The sequence below is a fragment of the Uranotaenia lowii genome, chromosome 2 (genome assembly GCF_029784155.1).
Source record: "Uranotaenia lowii strain MFRU-FL chromosome 2, ASM2978415v1, whole genome shotgun sequence".
NCBI classification, from domain to species: domain Eukaryota; kingdom Metazoa; phylum Arthropoda; class Insecta; order Diptera; family Culicidae; genus Uranotaenia; species Uranotaenia lowii.
Window position 1 is genome coordinate 366,899,189 of NC_073692.1, and position 15,592 is coordinate 366,914,780.

Consider the following 15,592-nt stretch of genomic DNA (forward strand, 5'->3'; position numbering starts at 1 on the left):
ATACCAAGACAACATTTTGCTGGCCCGAGATCCCTCATGTGAAAACGCTGCTAAGTTTCTTTTTGAGCTCATTTTTAGTTTGATTGTCGTTTTTTTAAAAATGATGGTCATTCACAGGATTATACCATCTTCTATCCGGTGATAGAGACATGGATCGAACCCTGAAGCCTTCAAATCCATCTTTTTCAAAGCTGCGTTTAGCTTAATGTTCCAAATCCGGTTGGATTGTTTCAGGTCATAAAGCGCTTTGTGCAAGCGACACGCTTGAGTTTTGGAAGCATGGGAGAAGGGAGGTGCTCCATATAAATCTCCTCCTCCATCTTGCCTTGCAGGAAAGCGGTGATGGCGTCCATCTGGTCCACGTCGAGGTTGTGTTTGGCTACCAAGGCAAAAAGGTACAGGAGCGAACTATGACGGACTACAGGGGAATATGTTTCGTCATAATCCACCCCCATTTTGCTGCGAGTAGCCCTTTATAACCAAACTCGCCTTGTAACGTTCTTGAAGATCCACTTGCTTTTTATCGCCTTTCGACCTTCCGGGAAATCCGTTAACGTCCAGGAGTTGTTGCTCATCAGGGCCTCGTATTCCTCGACCATCGCCTTCTTTAACGATCGGAATCATCGCAGGACAAAGCCTCTTGATGCGTCAACGGGTCTTCTGTAGGTAGCCCCAATCCGATAGGTGTTGCCACACCATTGAACGAATCGGGGCATTCGTTGTAAGGACATTCACCATCTGTGGAGGATTGTGAAACGGCAAACCTTTGCTCGGTAGGACAAATTCACTATACTTGCCTGGAAGCCTGTGCTCCCAACCGCTGCGCCTCAACGTCTGTGACCAAAACGGATTTGAAGATGGTCGCGGTGGGACCACGGTCATGTGAGTTACAGTTTCAGTGGAGGAATCACTTTTCACTAGTAAATAAAAGTACTTTTTGGGATGACGGCTTGCGTTCACTTTTCGCTTAGTTGATGAATTGGACCTCTCGACTGATCACTATCGACCTGGATTTGGTGTTGTACAGACGATAGCCTTTCGTGATTTCATCGAACCCAACTAACACACATTTGACAGACTTGGGATCAAATTTCTTCCTAGTTTGCTTGGGAATGTGTATCATCGCCGCTGTATCAAAGATGCGAATAAGTGAATGATCCGGCTTCTTTCCCGACCAAGCTTCTTCTGGAGTGACATCGTGACCTTTTGTTGAAGACCTTTTCATCAAATAGGCTGCGATTGACACGGCCTCACCCCAAAATGTTTTGCTCAATCCTGCTTCAAACAGCATGCAGCGCGCTCGCTCAAACAGGGACCGGCCTGCTGGTTCGGCCATGCCATTCTGTTCCGGAGTGTTCACAGTCGTTCGTTGATGCCGTATGCCATATGTCCTCAGATAATCCGGGAAGCCTGCGTTGGTAAATTCAAGTCTATTATCATATCTAATTACCTTCACCTTCTTTCCAGATTGTCATTCAGCCATGACGTGGAATTGCTTTAAAATTCCTGTGGCTTCGGTTTCCGATATGGAATATGTCCACATCCGGCAGCTCTTGTCGACGACGAACACGATGTAATAACGAGCGCCACCTAAGGACTTGACCTCCGGTCCAATGGAGATGTCTGTGTGTACCAGTTCCAGAACCTCAGTCGCTCGGCTTCCCTGCTTGCTAAATGGGTTCCGATACTGCTTACCCACCGGACAAATCTTGCGGTCCTCGATGCTTTCATCAGTCATTTTTACACCATTTGCCAAAGAGGTCACCAACTGACACCTGGGACCCTTCGGATTTTCGTTCTTCTTCTAAACAGGAGCACTGCTTACTACCTTCTTGGAAGCAGTCAACTCTGTGCTTGCTGGTGGGGTTTGAGTTTCCTGGAGAAGTTTCGTTTTGATCACGAGGATACTAGAATTCTCCAATTTCAATATCATCGTGTGGTACTGATATTCAAGTCTTCTGAGAACCAGGATACGGTTTAGCTTTCGTTGATCGGACTGCGTCTTATCCAAATCACGTTTGCCGGAAATGTGGCGCGGCAGTTGAGCTGAGCGTCTGACGGAAACTGGTCGACAGAGAAGGACAGAGAGATGATGAGAAAAAGGCAAGAGACGCGTATATGACAAATCTGTAAATTAGTGAATGCTGTCAAATTGGGTTGCCAGTTTCTAATATGAAATATGTTCGTAAATATTGCTTTCAACTTTTACGCATATCCCACACATCAGACGATAATCTTCCTGCAGGTCGGCCAATAGAAATGTTCCGATTCATTCTCGAGACAGGACGAAACCGATTCCGTTGAGCTGGTGGGCGGTGGAAATGATCTGATTGACGTACTCTGCCATTGATCCACACGAAGAAAGTTCGGTTTGATGGAGCTTGTGGATAAGGGTCACACAGCGATACAATCCAGAATTCTCGAAGGCATTTTTCAGCTGAATCCAAACTTCCCGGGCCGTTGATGCATTTTGGACGTGCACGTAGTTGACTGGGTCAAGAAGCAAAATAATCTTGGCTCTTGCTCGGCGATCCTTCGCGAAATCGACAGCCTCCATGCTCTAACGTTTCGTCCTCCTTCTGGTTCGGTTTTACAGCACACCGCAGGTCTTTGAGCTCCAGGAACGTCTGGACGCTAACTTCCAGGTTGCCCAATTTTCGTGACCAATCAGGCGTTCGATGCCAGGAAAATTTGCCGAATTCTGGACTGCGTTATTTCCAGCTTGAGGAATTGCTTGAAGAAATTGAAACCATTTCAATTTGGGTTTACTTCTTAAAAACCTTGCTGAAAAACTCTACCATAACCATAACCATAACCTATTAGCAGATGTGAGGGCGCAAGGAATACAGGTGAATTGCTTTTAAGAGAGCTCTAACAAGAGTGAAAACTTTATTGATTGGTTACGCCCACGGTGTACAATATAATAAGGTGATATCTTCCCGATAATGTCGTCATTACTATCCATCTAGTGATCTGATTATTCTCCGCGCGCTGAACTTTTTGCCCGGCACGCTATAGGCAGATAGTAATGACGTCACTAGTTTGCATTCAAACGAGTTGTTTACTCGCGTTAGTAGCCTACCGGGTTACGCCTAGTTACAATTCAATGATTACTAAGATCGATATTAACAGATCAATGCTTGCTTTTCCAATAGAAGTGTCTCAACGAAATATGAAAAATACACCTCTTTTTGCCCTGTTGCATGGAATAACAATTGAGAATCAAGTAAAAAAATCGTTTTAGAATCACAATTTAAATGAATTTTTTCAAATAAAGCCCAGATTGAGCACAAATAATACCTGGTGTTCTAAAATCAGGAAAATTCAGAACAAACGACAAATAAAAAATAGATTTTTAAATCAAAATTAAGAAAGAGGTCAACATTTGAGTAATTGTATTTATCGAATAAATTGTAAGAGAATCTCTGAAATATTCAAAATTACCATGATGTCTTATTTTTTATATGCAAAACCTACTGGTTCCGTAAAATTTTAACTTGAATAATACACCTGAACTGGTTGAAACTCGTTGTTTTCAATCTTTTGAAAGTTATTACTCATAAAAGGTAAAAAAACAATTTTTGAATAGTGAATTCATTTCAAAACAATTTTCAATTTTCTATCAAACATTAAGTGCAGGAGGATGCCTGTGATTGATTGAGACTTAAAAATCTCTTCCGCTTTCTTTACCCATATTCTAAGTCCGAGATCATTTGTTCACATTAGAAAATGTGCACGATCTTATCAAAAACTCGAAAATGTTTGGTACCAGAAGACTACAAGTGACATTGCTGGGATCAGAAGGGTGCTAGTGATTTGTTTTCACAGAAACCAGTTAGCTTATTTACCACAAATAACAATAGAACTATGATATTTCGTTCAGAATTATTCTTTTGAATACACAAAAATCTTCGAGATCGGATTTTTCTCACTCATGTATTGCGCCTCATATATCATTCAAAATTATCCACGCGTTTCCGAGATGATTTGATTTTACTGAGTGTTGTTTTAGAAATAGAGGGCTCAAAATTGGGGATTTAAATTGAAAAATAAATTATTTTATATGTTTAATTTAAAATTCAAAGATTGATGAAAAATGAGCATAATTTTCAACTTTTTAAAAAGTCTCATAATTTACTCTTCAATAAAAGTGTAAGGGACGGGGAGGTTTAAGCAACAAATCCCCCCCCCCCCCCCCCCCCATCCCTTTCTCCTCATTCCTCATCTCTCCTCCCTGGAGTTTGGACGGCCTTGTTGTTAACCGTTACTGAGAGCAAAAAGTCGATTTTGTGTTGATCATGAACTGAAGGTATCGAAACAAGAAGCTAAGACTTGGTGGCTCCAGAGAGTAAGTTGTTGATTTTCAAGAACCGATAGTTAACTGAGACATATAATTGAATACTCTGTAATACTTTACTTTGATTATAAAAATTTAAATCTCGAGAATGATCTAATAGGCTGTCCCAGCCTTATAGAGTTACGTTTATCTTTTTTCAAGCGATTTTATCATTGTAATAATGCTTGCTGTCGTTCTCATTAGACTTCTCATTTTGTTTTCGTTCTCTCCAGATCGGCATAGACATGATCGACACACTGAATACACTGCCCCAAATCAACCTGAACGGATCCCAGGTTCGTGAGACCGAATTCAAGGAACTGTGTGCCCGATTTACTACCGATGTTATCGCCAGCACATTTTTCGGTATTCGGGCAAACTGTCTCGGCGATGAGGGGTCCGAGTTCCGATACTACGGCCGTAAGATCTTCGAGTACGGCGTTCAGCGGGGCATTACAATGGCTTCGTTCTTTTTCATGCCCGAGTGGGTACCACTATTGAAGTTCAAACTTTTCCCGAGGGATACGGAAGCTTTCCTGAAGGTTATCATCGAGCGAGAAATTTCACGGCGGGAAAAAAGCGATGAAAAACGTGGCGATTTCATTGACTCACTGATTGCCTTGAAAAATAACGATGCGAGCATTGGAGTCGATGAGAAAATTCGTGAGTTTTGTTTGCTTCTTTGAAAATTTTTTGTTTTTTTAATGTTTGTATTTTTCAGCGATGAAAGGAGACATTTTAGTAGCCCAAGCTGCCACATTTTATATGGCGAGTTTTGAAACAACTTCTTCAGTATTATCTTTCTGTTTGTACGAGCTAGTTAAGAATGTAAGTAAAACCTAAATGTAAATTTAAATTAATAAAACAATTTGCTTCTTGAAATTTTAGCCTCAAATTCAAGAACGCCTGCGGGATGAGATTCGCCAAAGTTTACAGAAATATGGTCCAGAACTACCGTACGAATGTTTAGTGAACGAAATGTCTTACCTGGGAATGGTGATTTCGGAAGCTGCTCGTCTCTATCCGGTACTACCCTTCTTGGAACGGCAATGCTCTTTACCGGATGGGGCAACCGGTTACAAACTGGATCCCTTCCATAGTTTTGTTATTCCCAACAAAATGCCAGTTTTGGTTCCGATTTATGCAATCCACCGGGATCCCAAAGTAAGATATGAATAGAAACTCAATTTTAGATTACAAAAAAAAACTTTAAAAATATTTTCCGCAGTTTTTCCCAGACCCGCTGTGGTTCAACCCAGAACGATTTGCCAAGGAAAATCAAGATAAGATTGTTCCCTGCAGTTACATGCCATTCGGAGTAGGACCACGGACCTGTTTGGGGTCACACTTCGGAACGCTACAGGTGAAAGTTGCCATCGTTAAGCTGCTGAGCCGCTTCCGAATGGATCGATCCCCGTCGACTCCGGACACTTTGACCTACAAGAAAAATACCTTCACTTTACATACCAACGAAGGTCTGTATGCGTATTTGGTGGAAGATAGTCTATTCTGATGACACTTCTAAAGAAATTATGGAAAGGCGTTTCGAAGCAATAATTAAAAATCAAATTTGCCGATTCTAGCGTTTATTATGATTATATTGTTGTCATACTATAAATAGCTTTATATAATTTTATATTCGGTTGAAGATTTATATTCATGTTTGATTCTACTCCGTCGAATAAAATAGTTAAGTTAAATTCTGAAAAAGTAGTTTAATGATGTGAAACATAATATTGTTTTTGCCACAGAGATTATCCCTTTCAAATATCAAACCAATTTTAGTACATCATACCGTCATGCATATAAAATCTTACAATTTTTTTTTGTCTTATCAATCAATTGATCCAAAAAACCTTTCGGATTTACTTTGTTTACAATTACCAAATTTTATCGGGATAAAATACATTTCTTACATCTACTACATTATAACAATTACTTTATGTATTATAAAGGACTGCAAGTTTTCAGTGCGGTTAGATTTGTAGAGCTTGATGAAAGCAGAAGTTCATTATATGGTAAACATTTGATAAATATGCATTTCTACCGGCAGCTTAATCCATATCTTCATCATCGTCATCGGATATAGTATACTTTTTTTGCGATCGCTTTCGCCGGCCTGGCGTTCCCTTCGGTTTCGACGACGAAGAACTTCCCGCTTTGGAAATCTTCAGCTTCATCTTGACGCTGCTGGTTTCCTCCTCTGAGTTTTCATCATCTTCCACGGGTGCTGTTGAATTGAAAAAAAAAAAATGGATTAATATAAAGGTTCCCAGATAACGTGAAACAAACCAACCTTCTTCTTCAGATTCCTCTTCTTCGGCGGCGGCCAGCTCCATAATCTTCTTCTTAGCATTCGAGAAAATTGTTTGCAACTCAACACTATCTTCGTATATGAGCGAAGCTTCTTCGTTGTAGATCTGAGCATTCTGACACAACTGGAAGAAATCTTTCTCCAAATCGGGGAAATCGGCATACTTGGCCTCGTCAATGCGAGTCATAATTTTACGAATATCGATCGGCCGTTTAATAACTTCATAATAATCCGGCAGGTCCCGTTTTGAGGGTAGCTTCAGGAATGGTTCACTAAGAACTCGACCATCCTGATCAGTGTATTTGATGACCGCTTTCATCACCTTCTTCATCTGTTTCCTAACTTTCGGATCCGTCGTACCCTTGCGACGTTTGGTAACCTTAGTGATCAAAGTTTCATCGTCCGAATCCTCCTTCAATCCCTTCCGTTTGCGGCCTCTACGTTTGCGCTCACGTTCCTCCTCCTCAAGTTCTTCGTCGAAATCTGCTCCATCATCGATAGCCTTCAACCACTCCTTTTCGGTCAAGCTATCAGTATAATCGACTTCTTTACGTTGGCGAGAGCCTCGACCCAAAATGCAATTATCCTCCTCATAATCCCAACGGTCAACTTCCTCTTCTTCCTTGACCAACCAGTCTGGCAGCTCAGATTCTTCGATCAAACGTGGCTTAACCTCCTCTGCCTTCCTTTCAGTGTCCATCTTTTTGAATATTTCCACTTCATCTTCATTACGAGCAATCATCATGTTTACCATTTCATCGTCCGGAACTTCATTCTCTTCTTCCTCGTCCATTTCATCCTGATGCAAGATTGTTTGCAAAAATTGTTGACGTTCGCTACCGGTAGATTTCTGATCGAACATACCGGCCTGAATGACCTTTTCGTCCATGTTCAATTTGTACCGAGCAGCGGCCAAAATACGCTCTTCTACCGAATTGACCGTCATCAAACGCAACACCCGCACCTCGTTACGCTGTCCAATACGATGGGCACGATCCTGTGCCTGCAAATCCTGATGAGGATTCCAATCGGAGTCGAAAATAACCACAGTATCGGCTGTTTGCAAATTCAAACCCAAACCTCCGGCACGAGTTGACAGCAAGAAGATGAAATACTCCGAATTCTTACAGTTGAACTTCTTCAGCAAGTCACCACGTTCCTCAGCCTTCGTCGTACCGTCCAAGCGAAGGTAGCCAAAGCCACGCCATCCCAGATAATCCTCGATAATGGTCATACACTGAGTCATTTGACAGAAAAGTAGCACACGATGTCCCGTAGCCTTTAACTTCGGCAAAATACGATCCAACAGCTCAAACTTGCCCGAAGCGCGGTACAAATCCGGACCGGAAACCGTTCCTTGCCCACCAATGTGATCGCAATATTTCTCCTCGATTGCTTGGAACATGAACGGATGGTTGCAAAGCTTTCGCAGCTGAACAATCGTGTTCATCAAAGCCTTCGCACCTCCCTTACCCTTGTTACCCTTCTCGGAACCATCCGTAAGCAGCACACCCTTACTTTGCATGTGCTTGTACAACACCCGCTGCAATCCGGACATATCGCACTTGATGATGTACTCGACCTTGTCCGGCAGCTGCGATTCCACCTCCTTTTTCAAACGACGCAACAAGAACGGACGAAGTACCTTGTGCAAACGACGGATAATCAAAATCGTTTCTTCTTCGTTCAGCTCGACCTTCTCGCCTGTGGTGGCAAACGGTGCATTGAACCACTGTTCGAAGGTTGAACAGGATTTGAAAATCGAGGGCAACAAGAAATTCAGTAAAGCCCACAATTCCGGTAGCTTATTTTGCAGCGGAGTACCGGTAAGTAGCAAACGATGGGGCGCATTGTAATGGGTATTCAAAACCTGTGTCAGCTTGCAGTGATGGTTCTTCATACGGTGACCCTCGTCGATGATCATGTACTTCCAGTTCAGCTTGGCCAGCACCGATTTATCCTTAATGACGTACTCGTACGTGGTGAGCAGCACATTGAACTTGGTGGCCTTCATTTGGTTCTGCAAGGTACGACGACCGGCCGGGGAACCCTTGTAGGCAACCACACCAACAGCCGGAGCCCACTTCTCAAATTCCAGAGACCAATTGGGCAGAGTCGAGAGCGGCACGATGATCAAGTACGGGCCGTTGTTCTTTTTCTTCTCCATCAGGTAGGTCACCAGGGCGATGGTTTGGATGGTTTTACCTGCAATGACGTTACGTGTTGTATAATAAGTTAATTTATATAAGAATTATTAACACATTTTATTGCTCGGAAAAGTAGTATGAAAAAAAAATCTCGTCCCTCCTTGCTCTTCCTTTTTTTCACAACACAAAAAGGATTTGAAATTTTTTGTCAGTTTGATCATTTTTTAATTTTAACAAAGGAATATGCAATACGCAAAGAAGAATGATTTATTAAGCTTGATTCTAGCACTAAATGAAGATAGAAAGTCTGTAGTCAAGTTTCGAATTCTCTAGTACGAAACATTCTAGGTATTATGCAAAAAAAACTTACCCAAACCCATTTCATCGGCCAAGATTCCATTCAGATTATTATTGAACAGCGACACCAACCATTCCAATCCCTTGATTTGGTACTCCTTCAACTTTCCGTTCACCAAAATCGAAGCCTGCTCGGTAACCTTCTCGTGAACGGTGTGAGCGATGCTGTAATAAGTTTGCTCTTCCGTCTTGTACTCATCATCCTCAACCTTGGCTTTCTGAATGATCTCCTTCGTTTTGTTTTCATCTGCCTGAGTTTCCTCCTTCTTGTGAGATCCACCTTCCTCGTCTTCATCATCATCATCCTCGGCATCGGAAATAACATACTCCCATCCGGGATGAATTTGCAACCATCCGTACAGATCCCGCAGATATGGTGCATCGTCTCCGCTAATAGTTTTACCGGTGGCCGTCTCCATAACCGTGACACGGCAATCATGTGCCTCACAGTCGGTATCCAAGTTTTGAATATCCCCACTCTCCAGCACCATGCGCTTGCGGTACTTCTTCCTATCCTCTTCGTCGTCCTTTTTGCGCTTCTGATCCATCTTGTGCTGCTTGACCATCTCGGTAAGGTTGCCGATGTATTCGTCGGTCTGCGAAAGCAGGAAAGCCAAACGTTTATCCTTTTTCTGATCGATAAGCTTTCGGTAACCTTCTTCGTCCTCGGCCATCAGACGACGCATACGTTCCTTCTCGATACGCTCCTGTTCCTTCTTCTGTTCCCGCTCGGCATTGGCGTGGTAGTTCATGATGGCCTTGTTCAGTCGACCCAGCTTAGCTTGATTGTTACGATGATATTCCTTAAAGTCCTTGCCGTGTTGAAGGACCAGGGCAAGGAATTCTTGATGTTTCTGGCGACGCTTGCGTTCGGCTTCGAGTTTCTGTTGTTTCTCAAGTTTTTCGGTGGCACGAGCCTCGCGAAGTCCTTGACGTTTGGTACGCTTATAGGCTTTGACGTTGACCGCCGTTTCCAAAGTTGTGTCTCGACGGGTGCATTGTACAATCTCTGAACGTAGCTGACGTTGGAAGTTCAAAACTCTTAGGGCACGGAGTTCTATTTGTGCCTGAATTCTTAAGTCCTCGGCCATGGTAGCCGGAAGGTTGCTTAGCTCTTCCATGCGTAAAGCGATACGAGCAGCCATTCGGTTTTCCCTTTCTTGAAGGATGGTAATGGGATCTAAACCGACCGGTTTTGCTACGGTTGTGACACGGTTCTGTTTCTGAATGGGTTGAACTACCGGAGCTTGAGCACCTGGTCGTGGGCCTTGAGCACCGGCTGGTCCTTGGGAGCTTGGTCTTTGTGGCTGTCCGGGTGCACCACCCATTTGTGGCGGATGAGGACCTTGCTGACCTCCCATTGTCATGCCTGGCATGGGACTTTGATTGGGTGGAATTCCACCTGCGATTGGTTTTCCGACTTCTGGGGGACCAACTTTGCCTGGCGGGATTCCTGGGGGACCTTGTGGTGGACCGGGTGGTGCTCCAGGTTGTTGAGGTGGCTGTTGCTGTTGTGGCATGCCGGGTTGAGGCGATGGGCCTTGCTGTGGTCCTGGGAATGGACTAGCTGGAGGTGTTGGACATTGTGGGGGAGTACCTTCAGATCGTTGACCTTGAATCTGGGATGCCAACTGCTTGCTTATCTGCTGATGCCGGGCTAGCAGCCGATAAGCCATGATTTGGCCCCTCAATTGGTGCAGCTGAGATGCGTTCAGATTTTGCTGCTTAGATGTGGCTCGAAGAGCTAACAACTGGGAGTAGCGTGGATCTTCCTGTAAACCTTTTTCCTCCATAGAATCGATAGCACGCTGTAGGGCGTTGAGATTTTCCTGACCGGGAGGGCCCGGCGGTGGACCACCGGGCATCATTTGTGGGCCTCCAGGGCCAACCATACCCTGACCGGGGCCACCGGGAGCACCCTGTTGCATTGGACCGGGTGGTGGGGGACCCTGCAAAAAGAAGGTAGAATCCATCAATATTGAAATGTATTATTACGCAGCAATATGTTTTAGCTCTAACACTTTCGAGAATACAAACAGTCCTCTATTTAATAAGGTTGATATGATTTACAAATCAAACAATTTACAATTGTGCCACCTGATTACATTAATCTAAAGTTTTATTCTTCTGCGAACAGATTCAGTCAACCTCATTCCACTCTTCAATTATTTATTTGTCACTGAACGTGATGCAATGAACTTTTTTTTCTTTGCTTCTGAATGACGATAACAAATCGTACCGTAAGCTTATGAGGAAAAGACGGACATGAAAATGAACAATCATTCTCGCAGATATCTTGCACTGAGAGACGCAACTTAATCAATCAGTAATGCCAGATTTTAATAATTAATTCTAATCAAGAATTACAATATATGTAGTTAGCAGCATGCAGAAATTAGACAGCTCAATTAAATATATCAAAATTAAAATGAAACTTAGATAAATGAAACACGAATGATTGTTCAAAATCTAGCATCACTTCATTGAAACGTAGCCACATCGACCACATCGCTTAACTTCAGTTCGCGGAGAACCTTAATTCTTGTTTTTATTTGATCACACAACACACAGAATGGCAATTGCATACAATCTTATCAGCACGGTTTGAGCTCGTCAGTTGCGGTCGGCTAACGAAAATCATATTAGGAGGTGGGCAGGTCTTGCACCATTCAAGTATCTCTCGTGTAAAATGGATGACCGACAGCTGGAAGAGGCGTACGAGCTGGCCTGCCGTCTTACCAAGGAATGTGGCCCCATAGTATTGGATGGGTTCCTGAACATCTCGAAAACGGTAGAAACCAAAGGCAATCGTCACTGGGATGTTGTTACTGATTACGATCGACGCGTTGAGGAAGTGCTCATACAGGGACTGAAAAAACGCTTCCCGGACCATCGGATGTTGGGTGAAGAATCGACAACGGCCGAAAATAGAAGGGAACCACTGGATCAGAGACCGACCTGGATCATCGATCCCATCGACGGAACCAATAATTTCGTGCGCGGCGTCAAGTTTATTGCCATTTCGGTGGCCCTGGTTGTCGGTGGGGATTTGAAAATCGGGATCGTATTCAATCCCTGTTTGGATGAGTTCTATTCGGCTGCCAAAGGAAAGGGAGCGTTCCTGAATGGACAGAAAATTACTACCAGTGGAATTCAAGATGTAAGTGAATGAGTAGGAGGTCTTGATAAGTCAATCGCATTTTTTTTCAATTTGATTTCATTCCCCCAGCTCAAATCGTCTCTGGTGGGTCACGAGTTTTCCATCGCCAGTCACCAAGGTGCTAGGCCGTACATCTTCGGTCGTGGCTGTGAGTTCATCAAGGAGTGCACGGGGCTGCGGGCGTTCGGATCGGCGGCTCTTACATTGGCCTATTTGGCGAGCGGAAATATAGATGTGTATACCATTGAAATGTTGGCGCCGTGGGATATTGCTGCCGGGGCTTTGCTGATTCGGGAAGCCGGTGGAACTGTTATGAACATCAATGGAGGTGAATACGACATTCTTAAACCCGATATTATTGCGGCCGCTAGTGATAAGTTGGCCCAACGAGTGTTGGAGATTGTTCGGAAAGTCAATGATGATGTAGAACAGAAGTAATATTCTGGATGAATGCATTTACTGATCATTATTTTAATAAATAGATGAATTGAGTAAACTTCATAAAATTTTGAAATCAATCCGTGAAAAGACGATGCACGATTCAGAAATTTGTTTCTTACCAGTACAAAAAGTTCTGGAAGAAGGACCCAAACCCTAAAAACGAATTGAAGACAGACTGATTGAAAGGTGAAATTTTCGTTTATTTTGTATCCGAGGATTTTTGGGCACATAAATAACATAAAAAATCCTCCCTAAAAGGATCTTTCCTTGAAAACTGTCAAATATCCGAAATATTCACCTTTTCCCTAAAAGGACTCTAAAGTTATTTGTATCTTAAGCGGGCCATAGACTACACAAATTGGCCTGTACAAATGCGATGATTCCGCGTCGATTGTTTGATCTATGCTCGCCCACACACTATACAAACATATTTCACGCGAACACAAATGATTGCTGGCGAAAACAGCAACAGCAACAAAAAAACCATCTCCACCCTGGCTGGGAGAATGTTTTGTGCAAAATATTTCGATCCCGACCGATTTTACACCAACCGTTTGGGCGCTCATTCAAGCAGTGCCATACACTATGCAAATCGTGCTCACAGCGACAAAATTTCATCGAATTTCATCGCATTTGTACAAATGTTGTGTAGTCTATGGCCCGCTTTATAGGCGGCTTTAAGTGAAAAACAATATTTAGTAGGTTGTCAAGTAATTTCATGTGAAATTGTCATATTTAGGACAAATAATATTCAAATTTTGGTATCTAATTTTAAGATTATGTCCAGAAGTTTAATGATTTGATTCTCTTTTAATTATAGCATTTAAAAGGGATTTTTACCGCATTCCATAAACGGCAACTTACCGCATTGGGGGGCATCGAGTGCGGAGGATATCCGCCGGGGACCATTCCTGGCGGCATTCCGGGAGGTCCCTGGTGTGGGGGCATTCCCGGATGCGGCGGCGGCTGGGACTGCGGTGGCGGTCCCGAGTGTTGACCCATTTGAGGGTGAGTAGGAACCGGTGGATGTTGTTGCATGTGTGGTCCCGGGGGTCCTCCCGGGTGTCCTTGAGGGCCACCCTGCATGTGATGCGGCGGCGGAGGACCTTGTACCGGGCCACCTTGTGGTCCGGGTGGGCCCTGCATTGGAGGTCCGTTCATGTGCGGGGGACCGTGTTGGGGTGGAGGTGGACCGTGGGGGTTCGGCGGCTGAGGCCCATGCTGAGGAGGTGGCATATGGCCACCACCTGGACCTCCTTGGGGAGGACCTGGTGGACCGTGCGGATGTGGTGGACCTTGTCCCGGAGCCATATGCGGAGGCCCTTGCGATGGACCCGGGGGTGGAGGTTGATAGGGACTATGCGGTGACGGAGAAGGCGCCGGGCTTTGTGACGGCGGACCCATCGGACTGGGTGCTTGCGGAGGCGGCATTGGGCTGTTCACAGGCGATGGACTCGCCATTTTCGAACAAAATCACTTCCCAGCAACGAAATTTGCTTATTGCACAACCGATATTTTAGACCGAGAAAAATCCGCTTTCTGCTGCCACCTAATTCACTCTAGACGAGAAAATGGCTGCCGATGAACAAAATTTTCAATTCACTTTTTAACCCTCAAAATCAACTGCAAACCGATCCGGTTCACATTTCAAACTTGCCCAGTCTGTTGAATTTCACTTTGATAACACAATTATTCCGAACAGCACAGTATTTACTCACAATTTTTGCGAAAACAACTCCACGAACGGAAAGCTTGACGACGGCACCCAGCGAGTGAAAAATTTCATTAAAGTGGCACAAAAAGAAGACGCAAGCTGGCCAGGCGTAAACGCGTACCCAGGGTTGCCAACATTTATTTTCAAAAATCAGGGAACTGGCGAAATAAAAATCAGGCAAAATCAGGCTACGTAAAAGTAACGGAAATTTCGCTCTAAGTGCTGACTTTTTTTGATTTTTTTTTGTCGTCGCTCCACATTTTCACTGTTGTTAGCCTACTACTTAGTTGAATAATTCTACTGCATCAAACAAATCGAAAGATTCCTTTTAATTCTCTTTTTGAATAAAAATTAACGGGAATCTTTCGATTCAGCCACTTTTTCACTTTTTATTTCAGCTATGGTACCTACTCCAGTTTCTTACTACCCATTATTCACGACATTCGCAAAAAATCAGGCAAAATCAGGCATATTTTCAAAAATCAGGGAAATTTAATGGCTTATCAGGTTGTCAGGCAGAGCCTCGAAAAATCAGGCAACGCCTGAAAAATCAGGCACATTGGCATCTCTGCGCGTACCCCATAGCCGCCTCACAAATAACACAAATAAACGTCAACACTCGCGCACGGGCGGCCGCTTCGCAAATAAAAGTGACAGTTTGTTTGTTGGTGTGTGTGACATCGTGTTAATCTCCTGAGGTGTTTATAGGCCCGTTCAATAGCCAATTGAAATTGGTTTCAATCGATTTCGATTGGTAAATGGTTGTTCACTCAGCCAATGTTTTGGTCGAAACTAATCGAATTGACGTTCAATGAAGCCAATCGAAGTCGATAGAAACCAATCGAAATCGATCAAGCCCGAGAGCAGGATTCGTTTCCATCGGTTTCGATCACACTAACACACATGCAGTTGTTTACTGTCAAAAAACAACTGATTCTGTTTGTTTTCAATTTTCAAGTGTGAAAGTGATGGCAGTGGGCGGTGCGGTGTTGGTGGTGCTATGCCAATGGTGCTGTGTGAGAATTATGCAGTGTAAGTGGTGTCATGGTGTCGAAGCTAGTGTGTCAGTGCCGAAAACACCGTGCCCGCAATCACCGAGGAGGAAATAGTGCACAATAAGGCC

General features: G+C 43.7%; 3 protein-coding genes across 3 annotated transcripts in view; 2 read left to right on the top strand and 1 right to left on the bottom strand.

Annotated features, from left to right (window-relative positions):
- LOC129743579 (cytochrome P450 6g1-like) overlaps nucleotides 1-6,046 on the top strand; it is a 26,011-nt gene extending 19,965 nt beyond the window's left edge. Inside the window, exons 3-6 of the mRNA XM_055735638.1 lie at nucleotides 4,570-4,999; nucleotides 5,058-5,164; nucleotides 5,225-5,500; nucleotides 5,565-6,046. Coding sequence (XP_055591613.1) covers nucleotides 4,570-4,999; nucleotides 5,058-5,164; nucleotides 5,225-5,500; nucleotides 5,565-5,849 — 1,098 coding nt within the window. The 3' untranslated portion in view covers nucleotides 5,850-6,046. The remainder of the gene's footprint in view (nucleotides 1-4,569; nucleotides 5,000-5,057; nucleotides 5,165-5,224; nucleotides 5,501-5,564) is intronic.
- LOC129743578 (ATP-dependent helicase brm) lies at nucleotides 5,906-14,551 on the bottom strand. The gene is made up of 4 exons (XM_055735637.1): nucleotides 13,620-14,551; nucleotides 9,168-11,103; nucleotides 6,633-8,855; nucleotides 5,906-6,566 (listed from the first exon to the last, which is right to left on the bottom strand). Exons 1-4 carry the CDS (start codon nucleotides 14,214-14,216, stop codon nucleotides 6,391-6,393), a joined length of 4,932 nt encoding a protein of 1,643 aa, XP_055591612.1. The 5' UTR covers nucleotides 14,217-14,551; the 3' UTR covers nucleotides 5,906-6,390.
- Nucleotides 11,663-12,968, top strand: LOC129743580 (uncharacterized). Its single transcript, XM_055735639.1, has 2 exons — nucleotides 11,663-12,314; nucleotides 12,384-12,968. The coding sequence occupies exons 1-2, from the start codon at nucleotides 11,844-11,846 to the stop codon at nucleotides 12,750-12,752; spliced, it is 840 nt and encodes a 279-aa protein (XP_055591614.1). The 5' UTR covers nucleotides 11,663-11,843; the 3' UTR covers nucleotides 12,753-12,968.
- Nucleotides 14,552-15,592: the final 1,041 nt, after the last annotated feature.